This window comes from Perna viridis, chromosome 11 (genome assembly GCF_037379345.1).
Source record: "Perna viridis isolate PV_CMFRI_1.1 ecotype Kerala chromosome 11, ASM3737934v1, whole genome shotgun sequence".
Lineage (NCBI taxonomy): Eukaryota > Metazoa > Mollusca > Bivalvia > Mytilida > Mytilidae > Perna > Perna viridis.
In genome coordinates, this window is record NC_142455.1 from 36,670,692 (window position 1) to 36,694,045 (window position 23,354).

The 23,354-nt window shown below is 32.0% G+C and overlaps 1 protein-coding gene across 1 annotated transcript; it reads left to right on the forward strand.

Annotated features, from left to right (window-relative positions):
- Positions 1-1,715: 1,715 nt before the first annotated feature.
- Positions 1,716-20,507, forward strand: LOC148603952 (uncharacterized). The gene is made up of 10 exons (XM_088551475.1): positions 1,716-1,721; positions 2,366-2,427; positions 3,698-3,707; positions 4,016-4,077; positions 4,960-5,018; positions 5,294-5,354; positions 6,030-9,251; positions 13,708-18,669; positions 18,888-18,942; positions 19,412-20,507. The coding sequence occupies exons 1-7, from the start codon at positions 1,716-1,718 to the stop codon at positions 6,091-6,093; spliced, it is 324 nt and encodes a 107-aa protein (XP_088407601.1). The 3' UTR covers positions 6,094-9,251; positions 13,708-18,669; positions 18,888-18,942; positions 19,412-20,507.
- Positions 20,508-23,354: the final 2,847 nt, after the last annotated feature.

Sequence of the window (23,354 nt, forward strand, 5' to 3'; positions counted from 1 at the left end):
TTTTATCTTCTTTTAAATATATTACATTCTTCATCTATCTAAATCATGGACTATATCTTGCACACATTACTTTAGAAGATGAAGTGATACATTAAGATATAAAATAATAAATATAATAAAACATAAAGCAAAATATAGTTAATGACAAATAATTTCATGTTTATCTCCTATTCTCCGATCAGTTTACGTTACTCAACGCAGCCATTCGTATATAGAACTTTCTAGAAAGATATTTTTTTATGTTGAAATTTTAAACTGCTATATTCCTAATCATGAAATGATTGTTCCAGGATGACGAAACATTTGCTTGATAAAAAAAAATTTGTAGAAAATAAGAATGATATCATTTATGTTTTAGAATTAGTGAATACGAAAAAGAACAAGAATCGTTGAAACTTTTCAATAAAGAAACAGACTGGTAAGTCCCGCTGTTGTTATTATAGATGTGAACAGTCTGATTAAATATTACAAAGTAAAAATAAATAATGCGCTGTTAATTGCAAAGAATAGTTAAACCAAATTAAATCGTTGCATTGGGAATGTTATGAGAACGGGTTAACACTGGTTACGTTTGTCTTTTATTTGAGGTTGAGTAAACGGGTGGTGTATTGTTACCACAGTTTGAGTTAGCCTTATATTGTATGACGAGAGTATTTATGTGGACAAATATAAAGTTGGTCAAATGGTACATTGATTTGATGAAACAAATTGATATCTATTCTTACAGGTTCTGTTGATAAAAAGACAAAATATCATTTTAACATTAATTTTGGAGAGGAGTCTTTACAGGTAAGGCATTTTTATCTTGTTTTTAGATATATTACATCCTTAAACTATCTAAATCATGCATTATTTCTTGCACACATTACATAAGAAGGTGAAGTAAAACATTAAGATATAAAAAATATATATTAGGCTTCTGACTTTTTAATACCTGTTGCTATCAATACTAGCTGTGTAAGCAAACTGTGAGTTACTTGTAATGACTTTGATATACAATATTAACTTTAGCCTCAAAGATGTAACTGTTGTACTTTTTGAAAAAAAAGAGAGAATCAATAAGTAAAATAACAAGTTCGTTAAATTGTGACCAATACACCAAATTGCAAAATATAATTCAGCGGCTTACGCATAGGCTTATTGGGCATGTATCTGTTACCCTTCAATTAGAGTAGTAACTAATAAATTTATCGGGATGATAATTTGTTTGTTAAAGAGTAATCAAGGGAACCAAGGTTATAGCGGTAATCAAAATAATGCAATCCAGGTACAAAGACGAGACATGGTAAACAGACATACACATCAAAGAACATAAAGTAACTAAAATCATTCAAAGTAACAAAAGTAAATGAGCAACTCGGACTCCACTAAAAACTCGGAGCGTAGACCAGGTGCACCGATAGGGTAAGCGTCCTATGCTTTTCTAGAAACGCCTGCCGAGTTGCTCATAAAAAGTCAAGTCCGGGGTAATCGAAAGAGAAAAGGAAAACAATGACATGTTGAACAAATTAGTTTTCCCTAGCGTAGATAGATACACCTTAACGATCCACGAGTTCATGATGACGACCATAAAACTTCTGTAGTAATGACTTCAATGTTGTAGCAACATAACCCTGTTGGTGAAAAACGTTGCAATTGTGCATGCTATCGTTTCTATTACAGAATTACTAACACAGAAGACACAGATCGTTATAACTTGTATTCACAGAGTAAACATGCTGGTATGTCTTTTTCTTGTAACCTGAATGAAGATGATAAAACATAAAGCCAAATATAGTTAATGACAAATCATTTCATGTTTATCTCCTATTCTCCAATCATTTTAGGTTACTCATCACAACAATTCGTAGATAGAACTTTCTAGAAAGATATTTTGTTAAGTTGAAATTTTAAACTACTATATTGCTAATCATGAAATGATTGTTCCAGGATGACGAAACATTTGCTTGATAAAAATAAATTTGTAGAAAATAAGAATGATATCATTTATGTTTTAGAATTAGTGAATACGAAAAAGAACAAGAATCGTTGAAACTGTTCAATAAAGAAACAGACTTGTAAGTCCCGCTGTTGTTATTATAGATGTGTACAGTCTGATTAAATATTACAAAGTAAAAATAAATGATGCGCTGTTAATTGCAAAGAATAGTTAAACCAAATTAAATCGTTGCATTGGAATGTTATGAGAACGGGTTAACACGGGTTCAGATTGTCTTTTATTTGAGGTGGAGTAAACGCGTGGTGTATTGTTACCACAGTTTGAGTTAGCCTTATATTGTATGACGAGAGTATTTATGTGGACAAATATAAAGTTGGTCAACTGGTACATTGATTTGATGAAACAAATTGATATCTATTCTTACAGGTTCTGTTGATAAAAAGACAAAATATCATTTTAACATTAATTTTGGAGAGGAGTCTTTACAGGTAAGGCATTTTTATCTTGTTTTTAGATATATTACATCCTTAAACTATCTAAATCATGCATTATTTCTTGCACACATTACATAAGAAGGTGAAGTAAAACATTAAGATATAAAAAATATATATTAGGCTTCTGACGTTTTAATACCTGTTGCTATCAATACTAGCTGTGTAAGCAAACTGTGAGTTACTTGTAAAACCATACATGACTTTGATATACAATATTAAGTTTAGCCTCAAAGATGTAACTGTTGTACTTTTTGAAAAAAAAAAAGACAGAATCAATAAGTAAAATAACAAGTTCGTTAAATTGTGACCAATACACCAAATTGCAAAATATAATTCAGCGGCTTACGCATAGGCTTATTGGGCATGTATCTGTTACCCTTCAATTAGAGTAGTAACTAATAAATTTATCGGGATGATAATTTTTTTGTTAAGGAGTAATCACGGGAACCAAGGTTATAGCGGTAATCAAAATAATGCAATCCAGGTACAAGGACGAGACATGGTAAACAGGCATACACATCAAAGAACATAAAGTAACTAAAATCATTCAAAGTAACAAAAGTAAATGAGCAACTCGGACTCCACTAAAAACTCGGAGCGTAGACCAGGTGCACCGATAGGGTAAGCGTCCTATGCTTTTCTAGAAACGCCTGCCGAGTTGCTCATAAAAAGTCAAGTCCGGGGTAGTCGAAAGAGAAAAGGAAAACAATGACATTGTGAACAAATTAGTTTTCCCTAGCGTAGATAGATACACCTTAACGATCCACGAGTTCATGATGACGACCATAAAACTTCTGTAGTAATGACTTCAATGTTGTAGCAACATAACCCTGTTGGTGAAAAACGTTGCAATTGTGCATGCTATCGTTTCTATTACAGAATTACTAACACAGAAGACACAGATCGTTATAACTTGTATTCACAGAGTAAACATGCTGGTATGTCTTTTTCTTGTAACCTGAATGAAGATGATAAAACATAAAGCCAAATATAGTTAATGACAAATCATTTCATGTTTATCTCCTATTCTCCAATCATTTTAGGTTACTCATCACAACAATTCGTAGATAGAACTTTCTAGAAAGATATTTTGTTAAGTTGAAATTTTAAACTACTATATTGCTAATCATGAAATGATTGTTCCAGGATGACGAAACATTTGCTTGATAAAAATAAATTTGTAGAAAATAAGAATGATATCATTTATGTTTTAGAATTAGTGAATACGAAAAAGAACAAGAATCGTTGAAACTTTTCAATAAAGAAACAGACTTGTAAGTCCCGCTGTTGTTGTTATAGATGTGTACAGTCTGATTAAATATTACAAAGTAAAAATAAATGATGCGCTGTTAATTGCAAAGAATAGTTAAACCAAATTAAATCGTTGCATTGGAATGTTATGAGAACGGGTTAACACGGGTTCAGATTGTCTTTTATTTGAGGTGGAGTAAACGCGTGGTGTATTGTTACCACAGTTTGAGTTAGCCTTATATTGTATGACGAGAGTATTTATGTGGACAAATATAAAGTTGGTCAACTGGTACATTGATTTGATGAAACAAATTGATATCTATTCTTACAGGTTCTGTTGATAAAAAGACAAAATATCATTTTAACATTAATTTTGGAGAGGAGTCTTTACAGGTAAGGCATTTTTATCTTGTTTTTAGATATATTACATCCTTAAACTATCTAAATCATGCATTATTTCTTGCACACATTACATAAGAAGGTGAAGTAAAACATTAAGATATAAAAAATATATATTAGGCTTCTGACGTTTTAATACCTGTTGCTATCAATACTAGCTGTGTAAGCAAACTGTGAGTTACTTGTAAAACCATACATGACTTTGATATACAATATTAAGTTTAGCCTCAAAGATGTAACTGTTGTGCTTTTTGAAAAAAAAAGACAGAATCAATAAGTAAAATAACAAGTTCGTTAAATTGTGACCAATACACCAAATTGCAAAATATAATTCAGCGGCTTACGCATAGGCTTATTGGGCATGTATCTGTTACCCTTCAATTAGAGTAGTAACTAATAAATTTATCGGGACTATAATTTTTTTGTTAAAGAGTAATCAAGGGAACCAAGGTTATAGCGGTAATCAAAATAATGCAATCCAGGTACAAAGACGAGACATGGTAAACAGACATACACATCAAAGAACATAAAGTAACTAAAATCATTCAAAGTAACAAAAGTAAATGAGCAACTCGGACTCCACTAAAAACTCGGAGCGTAGACCAGGTGCACCGATAGGGTAAGCGTCCTATGCTTTTCTAGAAACGCCTGCCGAGTTGCTCATAAAAAGTCAAGTCCGGGGTATCGAAAGAGAAAAGGAAAACAATGACATTGTGAACAAATTAGTTTTCCCTAGCGTAGATAGATACACCTTAACGATCCACGAGTTCATGATGACGACCATAAAACTTCTGTAGTAATGACTTCAATGTTGTAGCAACATAACCCTGTTGGTGAAAAACGTTGCAATTGTGCATGCTATCGTTTCTGTTACAGAATTACTAACAAAGAAGACACAGATCGTTATAACTTGTATTCACAGAGTAAACATGCTGGTATGTCTTTTTCTTGTAACCTGAATGAAGATGATAAAACATAAAGCCAAATATAGTTAATGACAAATCATTTCATGTTTATCTCCTATTCTCCAATCATTTTAGGTTACTCATCACAACAATTCGTAGATAGAACTTTCTAGAAAGATATTTTGTTAAGTTGAAATTTTAAACTACTATATTCTTAATCATGAAATGATTGTTCCAGGATGACGGAACATTTGCTTGATACAAATAAATTTGTAGAAAATAACACGATATTATTTATGTTTTAGAAATAGTGAATAAGAAAAAAGAACAAGAATCGTTGAAACTGTTCAATAAAGAAACAGACTGGTAAGTCGTGCTGTTGTTAGGGTTAGGGCATTTGTAGAAAAGCAGAGGACGCTTACCCTACCGGTGCACCTGGTCCATGCTCCCAGTTTTTAGTGGAATCCCATATGCTCATTTGCTTTTGTTACTTTGTATGTATGACTTTAGTTACTTTATGTTCTTTGTTGTGTATGTCTGTGTTTCTGGTCTTTGTCCCTGGATAACATTTTTTTGATTACCGCTATAATCTTGGTTCTTTTGATTACTCTTGGTACATAAAACGTTTGAATAATGAAGGTTAATTACAAAATTACCAAACATAAAAATTCTTGCCAGTACTCAATACGTAATGTCAGTGTAACATATGGCAATACCAGGATGAAAACTAAAAAGTTGAAAACCACTTAAATGGTCCTGGCAGTACGGGCATTCCGATATGAAAGATGGGTTTTTATAGCGCTCCTCCCTAAATCAGATACAAAGTAGATACATATATTCATTTTTCCGTCGCATTTCAAGGTGTTCTGTAAAAATAAAGATGTGCAACGTTAGAAGAAATAAAATGCTATAATTTTTCCTTACATTGGAAACACATTAATGCAATTGGATAAGATAACATAAGCTTGGCAAATTAAATAATCAGGAGCTGACGTTGACAGTGAAAATCATTAAAGAGTTTTTTTGTAATTTTTATTGTAGGAAATTGGTTGTCCCTCTGATATTTCCAATTATAAAGCTACAAAAGACACACGAAGATTCATAACCAACCAAGCGGTGAATTATAGTTCAATCATTATTTAATATTCTTATATTAGTTATATACTATACTATGCCATGCAATAATTTATATCATATCTCTGATAGAAGTATGTTATCTATACAATGTTTCATAGCGTATTCACTTGTGATTTACACGTTCAATGCATAATTGATATTTCAGCTGCCCTTATCATGACGTAAACGTTTTGTATTCAGTCGATTGTGCAATAAATTTCTTTCAGTCGACCAGACGGTATATTCGTTGAACAATTGATCACCATTCTTGGAAATACCATATGGTTTGCTTTGATGTATGTATATCAAACGTATTCAAATTATTCACCATTCACCATTTTTTATGGCATGTTACTTGACGGCTATGAGACCTTTATCTAAGCACTATATTGTTGAATTATTGTTTAAAGGCGGATTGTTTAATCGCGTATTTTTGAACGAGACATTTTCTTGGTAATATTAAAGAGTCATTAAGACTATTGAGAAAAAATATTGTAAATGACAAAAGGATATGCTGTGCTTCAAGATATTAGAAAGGTAAGTTTATTTGTGTGTTAGTACTTTTAATCATAGCATATAAGACTCAATCATGAGTATCATGTTATGTGTAAACCCAGTTTTACTCTGGTTTTGGTTTAAACCAAGTAACCTGGGATGTTACAGGTTAGGAGATTATTTTTCATTTGAACTATGATGCACTAAATTGACATACGTATTTATGGATTATGTAATTAAGTGAAATGTCTGTGTCCTCATTTTTTAGTTCGGATTCGGTTTTTTCGGCCTTTTTCATTATATTTGAGAGGGCCGAAATGGAACATCTTCAAAACGTATGTATGTTATAAAAGATAAAATTAGCTGCTTGTTTTGTAATCTGTTAATTTTCTGTTATCGGTTTACAGGTGTATTAACCAATCAGATGCAGTATGTAGAGACAAATTCAATAAAAACGTCATACACTGCTGAAAATCCCGGAGATGAAAATGGTAGTAATTTAAAAAAGATAAGTATTACTAATGACAAAATTATAGATGTAAAATTTTGGAAAGTAAATAACATCCATGATATTCACAACAATCACATTTGTATTTATCTTCAAATAATCACTTGAATCTCAAATATTCCGTTTCTCTGTGGTAATATTAGTCATCTACTAATTACAACCTGACAAAGAGAGCAATACATACTCCAAATTTACATGATCTTGTTTTTCTTGTGTTGCAGTTGAATTACTTTCGAGTGTTTAATTTTGATTGGTTTTCTATAAGTTGTCATATAGTTTTTCTTTCGCTGCCAACTTTAAACCAAATCTTTCAAGTAAACAACTCTCAAAATCTTTGTGAAGACCTATCTAGTGTACCCTTTGACATGAGTTTGTAGACTAATATAATGTGCTATCTGCTAAAAGCTATTATACCTAAAGTACTTGTCCATTTGTCCTTCATTACCATTGTGGACCTTTTTATTGTGCTATTTTATCTAGCAGTCTTAATTCCGGTTGATTTTGTTTTTCACAACGAGTTCGTACTCCAATATTAGACGTCATTCAATTTAAGTTTGTAGACCAAACAATGTTGCCTTCACGTTGTCCTTGTAAGTAGTTATGGCCAGTCATTCATAACGAGAGCATACAAACTTGATTTATCTTATTTCATACATCTTTTTCCCATGGATATGACATTTACAGATCAGAGGTAATTCTCAAAAGACCAGAAATAAACCTGTCATTGTGGTAATTTCACTTAGTTCTTGCTTTGAATTTGACTTATTGTAAGATTTATTTTTTGTCCGTCCTCGTATTTGTTGTTATGTTTTTTTTTTCATGGAACGATTACTATGTTGAGTTTTCAAATTGCCTAAATATAAGTCCATTTTGGAGGATTATAATGTTGAACAGATAGTGTGCATCCCAGTGAACTACTACGCACTGAACCTTGCCTACATCTCTAGATTGCAGACTTTATTCAAAGTTCCTTTATAGTGTAACTAAAGTTGACACACAGTCCTTTAATTCAAGTGTTTTGAATAGCATAAAACCAATGACATTACAGACTCACTAAAACAACTACCTGTTTACCTGACTTTTTTCTGGCCAATTATTTAATCATACATTGTGATATTCGAGCAGCTCCAGAGAAAATGGAACGTCTTTCCTCGTATCAAACACTTTGCAGGAAATTCAAATCATTAAACAGTGTTTTTACACAGGCTAACAAGTTTACGCAAAAATTAATGGGACGATAAAATGCTGCACGGAAATTCAAACGTCATAAAGAGAGACTCTCTTCTCCAAATGGCTTCAAAGAGAGTTGCTCACTCTGTAGGATTGACTGACTTAACTCATTGCTTTCCATCGGTTTCGGATTAGTACGTGCACTTTTTAGGTTCTTTTGAATTTTATTATTTGTTCTTCGTCTATTGTTTTTGGGGTTCCAGGGTTACTTTAAAGACGGAGTTCGCACAAAGCAAATAGTGGAATACTAGAGGTCAACTACAGTTTCTTTAACATGCAAGAGACTATTCTAAAACAATAGTCGCTGACGTAAAAAAAAACGGCGACAGTGACTGGAACAACGCATAACCAGTTTTCTAGGAGCCGGAATGTACCCGTCTTATAAACAACAGTACACATAATTATAATGACACACTTAATTCTTGTCTTTTATTTCTTTAATCCTTCACGATCTTTGCTTTGAAGATCTTATTGATTTCCTTGAACATTAGTTGGCAGTTGTTGTTCCATCGGCCGGTTATATTTTCTTTTACCATTAGGCCTCAATTTCTTCGTATTTGTATTTTATGTGTATTCAGTTTCTTTTTTTTTTAATTTGAAATATGTTCAGTTAACGCAGCAATGTCACAACTTATACATTCTAAAAGAAAAATAACTGTTTTTCCTTTCATATCTCATGTAAATAAATATCCGACTATAGATAATATACAAACCTTTCTATTTAAGATAGATGATTACCTCCATCATGCCTTTATGATTAGAGTTACATAGAAGCATTTTCACGGATCATACAGGGAAGAACAGAATGGATTATATCAGTTGAGATACCAAAATAAACTGGAACCTTCAGATAATTAAACTAGTGCAGTATTTACTCAAGCCATGCCACTGTCTGCAATTCATAAGTAAGCCTTGTAAGTACCGTAATTGAAATATAAAATAATACTCACAATATCAAAGTTCAACCTTATTTACGGCACAAGGTTTAGATAAGGTCTCTCCACTCATCATGTTTCTTTAACAAAACATTTGATTCAATCCATGTTATATTTTTACCCATTTTCGACAATCCTTCGAAATGTTGGTTTCGGTCGGTCACTAGGGACTTTACCTTGCAGCGTCCGCGTAATACTGTGTCTGTGATGTCTGAACTTTACATTTTCATACTATACCCAAACCATCGGAAGGGCAGTACTTTTATTTGGTCTATCATACATGTAGATTCTCTCATTTTGAATAGGTTGTTATTTGATATTGTGTTTGGCCAAATTATTATGTAAATGTATTAGGGGCAGCTGTGATAAAAACTGTGTAGTGACCTATATTAGGTGTCTACTTTTGTGACTCTCCATCATTTACTACCATATAGAAGAACTGATGTCATGTTGTTGTTATATAGTTTTGCTTTGGTTTACTACTGTAATGATTTAATATACAAGTGCTTGTTAGCTCTGACAATGCCGTTTTTGCTTTTGCAAATCTGTGTGAGAGTCTTCAGTACTTATGAGTGTCCGTAGGTCAACTAATTGTTCCAAATGCAGGATCTCATTTCCATTCACCTTTAGTATCCAACAAAATCAAGTAATGAAGCTCATTCCCTTTGCATTTGTTGAAGTCCAGCTTGATTTGCAAAGAGGCAGAATGTGTTTTCTGAACATGATCATGCTTACATGATTATAGGGCATTATTTTATTTCGCTTTTCTCGTCACTTATGGCGTTCCTTAATATCCAATCTATGACTACTGGATTTAAAATAATAAAGATGATACAGCCTTGTATTACCTTCGAAATAATAGCAAGCCATTCGTTTCCTTGGTATTCAATAAGACAGAACATTCAAACTGCGTATGCCAGCATTTGATAAGCATCACAATTTTGTTTGCTTATCAATACGATCTTAACATTTGGCAGAGTGTGTCTATAAATACTATAAAATACATTCTTGAAGTCGATTTTATTGACTATTTGTGACATTTTCCATTCAAATCCATCGTCCAATAATGAATCTGGGGGTAATCATCCAATCAATGCAAAATTCCCTTTCCTAAATGTTGCTTGTTGCATTCACTCACAATTTGATTGTCTTTTTTTTATATAAGTTTTGTTAAGAAGTACATAATAAAAGACCGTATTGTTTTTGGATTGAGATTAGGGTGATGCCTCTCCAGTTGTCACAATTTCCAAGATCATCTTTCTATTAAAGTGTCATTATAAAAATTTAAGTGAAACTCTGTTACAAATAGATAAAAATCGCCTCTGTTGTTGTAGCTGGGTCAGCCGTGACAAGTTTTAGTTTTAATTCTTCCGTAGATGGAGTTCCAGTAAATACATCCATTTCTCACTGTAGATATGCTCCATCAAAATTTTCTATTGATTTTGACCAGTTAGTAATATATTTGAGGTGCTCTAGCATGTGTACACATAAACCTTCTTCTGTTGTTATGGTTTTACCGTTTTTGCCCTTATATTCTTTCTGCAGGTGTTGTGTAAGTCTAAGTGATTCATTGATGACTTTTCTTTGAGTATGCTTCTTTCCTCCAAATTTACGAAGTGACTAGTATAAGCCACTGTTTGTCATTTCTGCTACACAATAAGACGGTTTTCCAAGCAGTTTGTTGGTAAAGTTATTTGATGTTCTATCACTTCCTGTTTTTTCTTTCCACTTACGTTGACATTTTTGTTACTTATGATGAATAAAACATCGTGTTAGGTTTTACCAATCTGAGTCTGAAATGCTTTATAGCAAAAATCTTTCACGTCTCCATTTTTATCGTTTGTTGCTGACTAGCTTTGAATTATAGTGGTTTCCGCATAGGTGGACTTTTGTAACTCTCTTTTATGGGCTCCATTCTATAAGACTTTTATATTCAATATAAGTTTGATATTTAGATGCTAGTACATATTACTAGTGCTTAATTTTGTTTCTACGTGTCAAGTTTTCTTTATATTCAGTTTTTATACGCTTCGATATTTTTGCTGAAATTAAGATTTATTCTTTTTCATAATTAACTCCCACAACAAAGTTTGGGGGAGTAAATAGGAATCACCTCGTCTCTTTGTCTTTCTATCTGTCTGTCGGTCTATCTGCGTGCCAGTCGATCCGTCCGTCCACATTTCTTGTAAACGCAACTCATCCTAAACCGCTCGAGGGGTGTTCATGAAGTTTTTGAGAAAAATTGGTTACCTTATGTAAATGTGCATCAGGAATGTGTACACTATCGGAGAACGCCAGAGGGAGGTTAAAACAATGGTTTTACATGTTAAAACTTCGTAAACGCAACTCCTACTAAACCGCTGAAAAGATTTTATGAAGTTTCTTGTAAAGGTAAGGAATAATATGTAGATATGCATGAAGAAAGATATTTTTGTCAGAAGACTCCAAAGGGAAATTATGCAAATTTAGGGTTTTACAAGTTAAAACCTCGCATGCAAGTATCCTCCTAAAGAGCTACAATGATTTTGTTGAAATTTCGTAGGATTGAATGATTGATTTTTGGGGTTTAACGCCCGAGCAGCAATATTTCCGTTATATTCAGGTGATGGACATGACATGGATGATAAAATGAACACGAAATGATGATGATGATGATGAAATGAAAAAAAGGTAGCGGACAAAAGGATAATAGGGTCGACAAATTTTGATTGCCACTTGAAAAAGGGACGGATGGGTAGGGTCGGGCAATTAAGCCTCCTGTGGCGCCTACTCCTACCGAATACCACAGCAGGGTTCCTTAACGTGCGAGCAACGTGGTATCTTTCCCAACATGGTTCACCAGTATGGTTTGCGGTCAGGTTTTTCGTAATAAAGCTTGACAACTTCAGCATTTAGCAAGCCAGTGGTACCCCATTCCACCACCTGGGGCATACAACCCAGTTTCTATGTGGGCAGAGCGCCATATTAAGTTGTCTTGTACGACAAGCTAAGCGCTGCTGCAAGCCTATTCTTTTGACACCTGGACCTACACGGGGCGAAATTTCTATGTAGATTTACACAAAGGAGTATATGTATCATCAGTGAACTCCTAAGGAATATAATCCAAGTGCAAGGAAGAACATGTTAAAACCTCGTAAGCATAACTCCTCCAAAACTGCTGAAAAGAGTTTGATGAAATTTCATAGGAAGATTAGGTATCATATGTATATGTGCATGAAGAAATATATTTGTTCTCATAGGACTCCACAGTTAGATAATCCAAGCCCAGTGTTTTTAATATGTTAAAATCTTGTAAGCGCAACTCCTCTTAACCGTTTAAAGGATGCTGATGAAATTTCATAGAAAGGTTATGTATAATTTGTAAATGTGCATGAGGGAATATATTTATTGCCAGAGTACTCCAAAGGGTAATAATCCTAATTCAGTGTTTTACATGTTGAAATCTCAAGAGCAAAACTCCTCTATAACTGCTTAAAGGATTTTAATAAATTTCAAAGGAAGGTTAGATATTATGTGTAGATGTGCATGAGGAAATATAATTTCTGTCAGAGGACTCTGAAGGTGTATAATCCTTATTGAGGGTTTTACATATTATAACAAGTAAGCGCACCCCTCCCTCAAACGCTCGGGTGTTTTGATGTTATTTTACAGCAGAACGGGTATAATATGATGATATGCATGAGGCAATATAATTACTGTCTGAGGACTTTAAAGATCAGTTGCCTATCATGACTAACGTGATGGGATTTTCCTAGATTTGACAGAGTTAACTCTAATAGAAGAGTAACCAACAACTTTATCGACTCTCTTCTTTTCGGCTATTTACCCACTATGCATGAGTGTAAATGTTTGTACACACGCCGATTTACCAACACAATTCGTCTCTCGGGGTATTCCTGCTCTGTGGTCCCAATCAATTTACGGCGAGAGGTATGATCCCGGTTTCTTAGTCAAAATTGAACATTGAATATTGCTTTATAGTCTATCAGGATTCTTCTGGCATATACATGTAGCTTCCCTTTTCGAAGATTTTCCACTTGTATTGTTGTTCGTTGGGTCTGTAGCCTAGCCTAGGCTCTTTCATACTACATTTGTACTACTAAACTCTTTTACTGTCTTCAAATACGTGATTTTCCAAATTCAACAACTCCATGGAAGCTTTCGATTCATCTGTTAGCTATGTTTGGTTCTTTCATTTTCCAAATTGTTTTGCGCTTATTGTATGTCTCTGTTTGTAATTTCTGTCAGGAGATATACAGAGACAGACAAAAAACAAAAATGAAGAAAAAAGTACATATTAAAAGGAGAAATGTTTAATTATCAATTCCTGAATTGTCCTCAAGTATATTTTAAATCAGTAGATGACAATAATAGTTATGCTTGTTGTTTTATTAATAAAACTGTAATACTAATTTCAATATCATTTTTGTTTTAGGTTTTCACATACTTATTGCCTGCAAATACTTCAAACAACATTTTCAAAGATTATTGGTGAAGTGTGTCCTGCTGGTCTTTTACTGTTACTGATGTCGTCGTGTCAGAAAGATTATCTTTACAATGGACAAATTGATTCCGAAATGGATATTAAAATAACATCAAGTATAGTTTTTGTTGTGACACGACATATTTATATAGGACTATTTTTATTGATTGATGTCTTAAATTGCTAAATGATATATTTTGGTTAAAAAAGCCCTTAATAGATTAAAATATGTCTCCAGGATGTGGTCGTTTTATTTGAGGATTATAAGGACCGCGTCCGGAGTATAAACAACGTGCTCGGCTTCAACACCAACTGTTGTATGACTGGTGTTTGTCGTTATTTGTAGTTGTTCTGATTATGATAAAACCCGAATCCTCACATCTTAGGAACACATGCATATACATACTTATGTAATACAGATCAAACACTACAACAAATCTGTACAGTAATTTGATCTATGTTTCAATTTTAAAGAGGGTATTAAGATTTGCCGTATATAACCACCTTATAATGTCGTTAACGTCATTTATTTAGCATTGTGTTGTTTATCTATTATTTTCCGTGGATGATATATATACAGGATTTAGATTTTGTCTTAACCTTGTATGATGAAATTAAATGTGATTACTTTCAGGTATTCTGATAAAAATGCATATAATTTATATCGTTCATAAATAGTGCATGATGACTAATATTAATAATGTTATTTGAAACTTTCTCGGTTTATGTGTAAATTATTATGAAAACTATGTTGTATATACTATGTGTATCATTGGTTCATAAATATATTAAAGTGATGCTAAACTTTATATTTATAGATGGTAAGTGTACTGTGTTTTCGTGTATTTTCTTGCATTCTTCTCCTCAAACACTTACATATTAATCAATACATAAAATATTTGTTCTTTTTCAGTAATCAAAAATTATTTCCTTAAGTACTAATGACTTTGGTATATTCTAGACATTAATAGATTACATTTGATTTTTTTCCAGGTCATCATTAAGGTTAAGCATGCAATATTAAGGAGTTTGGTTTCGTTATATGTATGATTTAATGCTACGTTTTTTTTCCAGACACATATTAACAAATCAAATTTACCTTCCTTTTAGCTGCTTCTTTTAAGGTAAGATTATTTTGAAATATTATACATTTTTATTTTATTTTTTATTTCTAAATTGAATCTTAAAATTTGTCCTGTTCTTTGTCTCATACAAAATTAGTTGATTGAAGTCTTTATACATGTTCAAATTAATGGTGTATTGTATGACATGATTATATTATATGTTACATGATAAAAACGTACCTTGTTATTGTTGTGCATATTGTTCCTTTATTGAAATGTTCTTTCATATTTCAAACGTTGTGAAACCCGCCCCCCCCCCCCCCCCCCCAAAAAAAAAAAAAAAAAAACGAAACATACAAATACAGTTTATTCATCTGTATTACTTATAACATATTGACGTGACTCCCTAAGGTGTCATGCTAGAATGAAGGTAGAAAATCGCGCTGTTTTTGGTTCTTATGTTCCTTAACTCATTTTCCAGAAAGAGTCTATTAGATATTAAGCATATCAATATGAATATGGGTGGTACTACTAGCTGTTGTGTGATACATACTGTCATTCCTGGGTACACATATACTATGTAATACGTTATCTGTATTGGCTTTGTGGTAATCGTTGTATTGCTGTGGTTTCAGCAAACCATTGTATGGTTACATTCTGTTTACTTTCAGATAACGTCTAAAGGTAAACCTTTAATATAATAATAAATAAAGTTTTCATTATTTGTAGATTTCGATACCAGGTAAGTAATATTTTTACCAATTAGCTTTAAAACTGTGAAAGAAGACTTACATTTTGTTACTTTGTATGTATGATTTTAGTTACTTTATGTTCTTTCTTGTGTGTGTCTGTTTTCAATGTCTGGTATTTGTCCCTGGATTACATTCTTTTGATTACGCTATAACCTTGGTTCCCTTGATTACTGTTACAAATACAGATTTTTCTACTGTATCACCTATGAAGTGTCTCCCGAATTGTCTCTATAGAATGATGGTAGAAAACCGCGCCGTTTATTTTTCTTATCCTATATGGTCATATTCCGGTTCATATCGAGAATGCGTGCATATATGAACAATCAAAGTAATTGTTGGTCCATTTATAATAATAACAGTGTATTCGTTGAAAGAAATACATATATGTGTTGCAAAGTATACTGTTTTGCACATAGATCCACGAAAAAAATATAATAAATGGCTGATGGTCACCGACTAAGTGTTTCCAGAAAGAGTCTGATCGATGTTATACATATCAATATGAATAAGGGTGATACTATCTGATGTTGTGTGATACATACTGTCATTCCTGGGTACACATATACTATGTAATACGTTATCTGTATTGGCTTTGTGGTAATCGTTGTATTGCTGTGGTTTCAGCAAACCATTGTATGGTTACATTCTGTTTACTTTCAGATAACGTCTAAAGGTAAACCTTTAATATAATAATAAATAAAGTTTTCATTATTTGTAGATTTCGATACCAGGTAAGTAATATTTTTACCAATTAGCTTTAAAACTGTGAAAGAAGACTTACATTTTGTTACTTTGTATGTATGATTTTAGTTACTTTATGTTCTTTCTTGTGTGTGTCTGTTTTCAATGTCTGGTATTTGTCCCTGGATTACATTCTTTTGATTACGCTATAACCTTGGTTCCCTTGATTACTGTTACAAATACAGATTTTTCTACTGTATCACCTATGAAGTGTCTCCCGAATTGTCTCTATAGAATGATGGTAGAAAACCGCGCCGTTTATTTTTCTTATCCTATATGGTCATATTCCGGTTCATATCGAGAATGCGTGCATATATGAACAATCAAAGTAATTGTTGGTCCATTTATAATAATAACAGTGTATTCGTTGAAAGAAATACATATATTGTTGCCAAGTATAATGTTTTGCACATAGATCCACGAAGAAAATATAATAAATGGCTGATGGTCACCGACTAAGTGTTTCCAGAAAGAGTCTGATCGATGTTATACATATCAATATGAATAAGGGTGATACTATCTGATGTTGTGTGATACATACTGTCATTCCTGGGTACACATATACTATGTAATATGTTATCTGTATTGGCTTTGTGGTAATCGTTGTATTGCTGTGGTTTCAGCAAACCATTGTATGGTTACATTCTGTTTACTTTCAGATAACGTCTAAAGGTAAGCCTTTAATATAATAATAAATAAAGTTTTCATTATTTGTAGATTTCGATACCAGGTAAGTAATATTTTTACCAATTAACTTTAAAACTGTGAAAGAAGGCTTACATTTTGTTACTATGTATGTATGATTTTAGTTACTTTATGTTCTTTCTTGTGTGTGTCTGTTTTCAATGTCTGGTATTTGTCTTTTGATTACGCTATAACCTTGGTTCCCTTGATTACTGTTACAAATACAGATTTTTCGACTGTATTACCTATGAAGTGTCTCCCTGAATTTTCTCGATAGAATGATGGTACTAAACCGCGCCGTTTTTTTTTTCTTATGTTATTTGGTCATATTCCGGTTCATATCGAGCATGCGTGCATATATGATACAATTCCGTTTACTTTCCGATAACGTCCAAAGTAAACTTCCACAATAATATATAAAGTTTTCATCATTTTTAGACTTTGATAACTGGTAAGTTTTATCTATAGATTTCACTTACTAAATAGTTCTTTTAAACGAGAACCAAATATGTAGCTAGTTTCGGTCCGTTGTTTACATCTTCCCGGTGTTTTGTAAAAAAATGAGTAACGTAATATCTATTATAATCATTTATATTTTACTTCTAATTACAGAGAAAAATACTAATAAATAAAATTCACGTTAGTTTCAGACAGTTTCAAAATGTAAGCCTTAGTTGTGTATCTATTTTTATTGAAGAATCTGTTTAAATCTACCATGATGGTCTGATAAACATGTCTTGTGTCATTAGTGTACAAATTATGTTTTAAGCCTGTTTCCTATTCTTTTAGTAAATATGAAACGATTGTTTTTCCTTATTAATTCACCTTCTTCACCATTTCTTGATCTTTGTGATGAACGGGTAATATAAATTTACATTCTTATAAGTCAACTTGTATCATTGCATATCAAATATTTACAATGTATATGTAACATATATGACTTAACGACCTTTTTTGTTTGTTCTTAAATTTGTTCTGATTTGTCTTATATTGTTATATAATCAGACTGCATGCCATACAAAAGGATTATACATATATTTATTGCGTTCTTTTGATTTCCCCTAGAATCTTGTTTTTCTTGAATACTCTTGCAATTAAAGTCTGTTTGATATTTGTTTAATCAAATAGACTTGATTATTCTTAAATTGTAATTGCATGTTAAGTATATGAAAATATGTTTAACTATTTAAACAATATATATGTAAATCAAATATCTGTTATATCGGTTTACCCCAAGTATGCACCTAATACAAGACTCATACATTGAATGATGTGTGTTGATACCCACTTTATCCTGATGAATGTATTAACTCCTTTAGATGTTTTTTTGTTGTTTATATAACAGTTTTATGATTAAGCCATACACTCTTCCACAGTGGAAACCGATTATTTGACTTAGTATGTACTATATAATGACCAGACGGTGTGACTACACATCCTCAACACAGTTTGTCCCACTTCAATATGATTCTATATTCTCATATGTTCTAGATATATATGACTTTCTATTACCTTGTTCTAATGATTATTTTTTTCTGTCTTTTGCAGATTGTCTAATCATTTAATGCTCTGCTTTGTCCATAGAAAGTTTAATTGCAGGTTACAATTCAGATGTGAAAATGATCGACGAATCTTATGATTTATCTAACAAACAACAGAACTTGAAGATAGTGGTAATTAAATACATTTCTTATCGCTAAAACTGGAAACCAATATTTTTTGTTTACATATATCGTGTCATTTGATAAATTTGAGAGCAATATTTACACTCAATTACTTCACTATTTCCTTTTACAATTACACTTACAAAAAGGTAAAATATAATGGTTTGAAGGAGAATATGCATTGTCATTATTTTGAAATATGAAAAGGATTATGTCATTCTTTATAGTAGTAGCTGTATCCAGGAGAGACAGGACAGTTAAAGCAACACCTTTATTAAGATGGTAAGTACTTTTATTAAGGTGTAAGATAAGAACTTCAGTTTGATATAAACATTCTAGATACTAAGGTGGATACAAAGTATACAATATGCATTTCCGATGTTCATGATAATTCATATTCAAGATGTATTGTTCAATTTCTGGAAGTTTTACTTATATTTCCGGTGACAAATAGTAGACCCATGATCTAATTTCTAAATGGTACTGAATTTGTTTTCAAAATGGTAAGTTCTTTTTAAATATATTTGTATTGAAATATGCTATTCATTTATTCAAGTGTTTAATAAATATACAAACTTAAGTCGATGCATCTTTTCCAGACTATTAAATGTAAATCGTTATTAAAACTGTAACATCATAAAACCTCACAGAGAAAATATGAGTGTTTTAATGGAACCCATTGCAATAAGAGGCTAATTGGCAGATCAAAGGTGATTTAACTCATTACCAGATAGCATCAATTGTATTGTAGAAATAGAGGTAGTGGCACGTACGTTGAAATATTGGAAGCAGGATGTGTAAATTAGTTAGACAAAAAAATGTATGTATTTATTTCATATTATAGTGGTACTAATACGGTCCTATATTCTAACCCTGTATTGTTGGTTGTTTGTTTTAATAAGTGTAATAAAGACGAGGCATTTTTACCAATCAAGTACTTTGTACCTCTGGTTGATCTAAGAATGTTTAATCTTTTCTGTGGATAACAAGTATTTGTTGGATCAGATGATACATTTATAATTGTTCACTAGTTGGCTTTATAAATGCATTTTCTTTTTCATGCTTATAACAACATCAAACGATTGTCGTATAATTGTCATTGTCTGACTAATCTGGGCCGAAACTTTCCTGGTGTATTTTTGTTTCATTTTCTGTTCAGACTATGAAAATGTACACATTTCAATGCATACCCAATTATCAAGAACAGAGATGATTCAAGTTCTAATGCATACTCAATTACTAAGATCAATGATAATTTTAACTATAATGCCTATTCAATTACAAAGAACAATGATATGATAATACTAATTGATAACAAATATAGATAAAGAATTAAAAAAATAAAAAATAAAAAAAAAAAACTGTTGACTTACAACATCTATCATAAAATTGCCACACCAGGAAGGTCTCAGGTTGTCTTAAATTGACTCTAATTACCACATCTATCTTTCAAAACATAACTGACAGCAGGATCAGTTTATTTGAGACGATGTTAAAGTTAATAAACAAGAGTCATTTTTAGACATCAATAGTTCCCGTACCTGACTGACGAGGCCCGACGGGAACAACATCTATTTCATATATCGATAAGATATTATTTATACTATAAAATGTTTAAGGTTGAGTTATGCAAAGTAAAACTATTCGCATGTAAGAGAGCATATGACAAAAAATAAATATTTCTTAAGGTTATAATTTGACAGAAGTACAAGGAAGACTCGGCAATATGTATACTCCGAGTTGCTAAAATTCCTCCACGAATTAAGTTGTCATTTAAAATATGCTTTTTAGCTGCTATCGACGAAACGAAATAGACAAAATTGGGATCTGAAAAAAAAAAAAATAAAGATTGAGAAAATTATTACTAGTGTTTCTATAAAGCAAATATTTATTTTGTATATAGTGAAGGCATTCTGAGCAAACGTTATACACGCTTTAAGACATTTATGATACAAATGTCTTGGCAAGGGGCACCATATTTCTCGGAGGAATGGGGATATACCTTCTTGAAAAATCAAATCATCATCAGGTTCCCCTACACAAATTACTAAAACATGAGTGGAAATGTGAACTGCCACAGTTAATGTGCCCCTTTGACACTAATCAATGTGGCTAAGTTATGTTCTGTATTACAATGTTTAATCACATCGTTTTGATGCCCATTTCGAGAGAGGTAGAAATCCCTCATACTTAGTAAAAAACGATTCCAAATCATCTTCTAAATATATCGAAAAATATGTTTTAAAAATGCTGGAATTGTTTATTGACAACATACTTCTCCAGTGTGGCGTACGTGTTTTTTCTGCAAACGATTAGAATTCCAATAGGAACAAATAGGGCTCACTATCCTTGTATCGGGTATTTTATACATCGCATCTACCCTAAATAACTTGAGATAACGGATGTTCCTATTTAAATTCGAACTTGTTCCTAATAAAATTCGACGTTGTTCTCGGTTAAATTCGGTGATGTTCCAGTTAAATTTTCACTAATTTTGTTTAAAATGTGTCATTAATTTCTTTTGAAGCCTAAATTTTTCACGAGTGTAGGTGGCGCCCTTCGTAAGAGAAAATGCTAATGCCCGGAGTTAATGCTTTAAAGACGCGGTAATGTGTAAAATTTGAACGTGAACAGGCTAACGTGAGTAAATATACATCAAAATTATTTTTTTTCCTTTTGATTCTTAAAATTATTTACAACAAATAACAAAAAAACATTAAGTTCTTCCTATTTTGTATAGTTTCTTATAACAGTGTTTGTAAATATTTTTATTTTTATAGTTCAGTATTCAAGATGAACACACAACGTGTGTCTATAGCACAATGTTCAAGATCTATGTTACTGTCGGTAAAATTGTATACGTCACAGGTACTCACCTGATTAGGTAGTGAGTTGTGTTCACAGACCATTTACTCTCATTCACACTCAGTTTTTTAAGGCACTGAAGAAGGTCATTTGTTGACTGAAGATTTTGCCCATTATATACTTTATTATAGTGTGTTAACATCTTTATCGGTATCGTTGTACAATCCTTTAGACTTATATTATTATTTTTGTTTGTGCTGCATCGTCATGACTGGAATTCCGATACCCATTAAGTTTGCTGGTTGGCAGATTCCTTTAGACTTTATATATATACATATATATATATAAAGGTCTGAAAAATTCCCAACGACGTTAGAACTGTCAAATTTGCGATGCAATTTTTTTGTCATTTCCTCCGCGGGACTCGAACTCGTACTGCTGTGACATCTATGGCAACATCGCCTGCACAAAGTCCAGCGCCCTAGACCACCCGGCCAGCTAGGCTATATAAAATATAGCTTTCGCTGGCCGGGTCATTCCTCCTCGTAGGATTTATCTAGGGCTGTAACTTAGTACACGATGTATGGTGGTACAGGACAGTTCATTTAGATGTTAATATGTCGGATAGAGGATCAAATTAATGATGCATGTCACAACAAATCAATATTAGACAACGTCTCAGAATGTGACGACTCTATTTGCTACACTATTTTTCAGACCTTCCTATACGTTTATATATCTTCCCTGTATCAATTTGATCCGATGGAGCAGTGTAGCAAATAGAGTCGTCACATTCTGAGACGTTATATATATATATATATATATATATATATATATATATATATATATATATATATATATATATATATGTATGTATATATATATATATACGTCTAAATATGTTTAACATCACCAGAAGATGGTAAAAGTTAAATTGAAAAACTCATAAAACTATATAGTTTTATCCTGAGGAAGGATATCAGTTATTTTATTTAATTTATTGTTATGTTTCGCATCGTTTTTAACGATCCATCACCCCGTACGAGTGATAGTTGACTATTATTTAGACGATTAATTATGTATATATATATATATATATATATATATATATATATATATATATATATATATATATATATATATATATATATATATATATATTTAAGTAATTTAAAACATTTTGTTGTTATAATAATTTTTAGTCACACTTTGTGAATTCGGTATGCCTTCGTTTGATGTAGAAATAAATACTAAACTGTAACAGATCTTATTGAATACATGTAAATAATTTATCGGGTAATTGTAGATAAAAAAACTTGCCTTCTGTGTACAGTTAACTTATATTCAAAACTGACCGAAAATACATGTATATTGTATATACATGCATCGATAAAAGTTATATTTTACCTAATTCCGAAAGAAATTTTCTGTAGAATAAAAAGCTCCAGTAAACACCCATTAACCATGTCCATATTCTATAATGTCGTATACTTGTTTTTGATGCAGTTTTTTTATAAATTCATCAAATAAAGGATTGCAAACTGCGAAATGCGTTTGCAGATAATGATAATTGCTATCCGACACCGTGCAAAAAAGCCGCACGTGCTACCACACCAATCGAGTTACTTTCCCGATAAATGCAAGATGTTTATTAAACTCTCAAACATGGTACATGGAAACCACTAAAAATATAAAAGTATTACACACTTATTAGTAAGAATATCCTGTGTCAAATATTGATCTACTTTTCTCTAACAGTTGTTATAACATACTGTATACCGAACAAACCAGTCATATGTGTAATACCTCATTTATTCAAAGCATTGCAAAATCAGGAGGGGGGTCATATTACATTAAAAAGGTTGGTCCGATCCAGATTTGTTTCACTC

What these genes read in the sequence shown, in the direction of transcription:
- LOC148603952 (XM_088551475.1), top strand. An exon ending in TTCACAGAGTAAACATGCTG is followed by an intron (nt 5,019 to 5,293) that starts GTATGTCTTTTT and finishes TTTATGTTTTAG; the next exon opens with AAATAGTGAATAAGAAAAAA. An exon ending in TTCAATAAAGAAACAGACTG is followed by an intron (nt 5,355 to 6,029) that starts GTAAGTCGTGCT and finishes TTTTTATTGTAG; the next exon opens with GAAATTGGTTGTCCCTCTGA.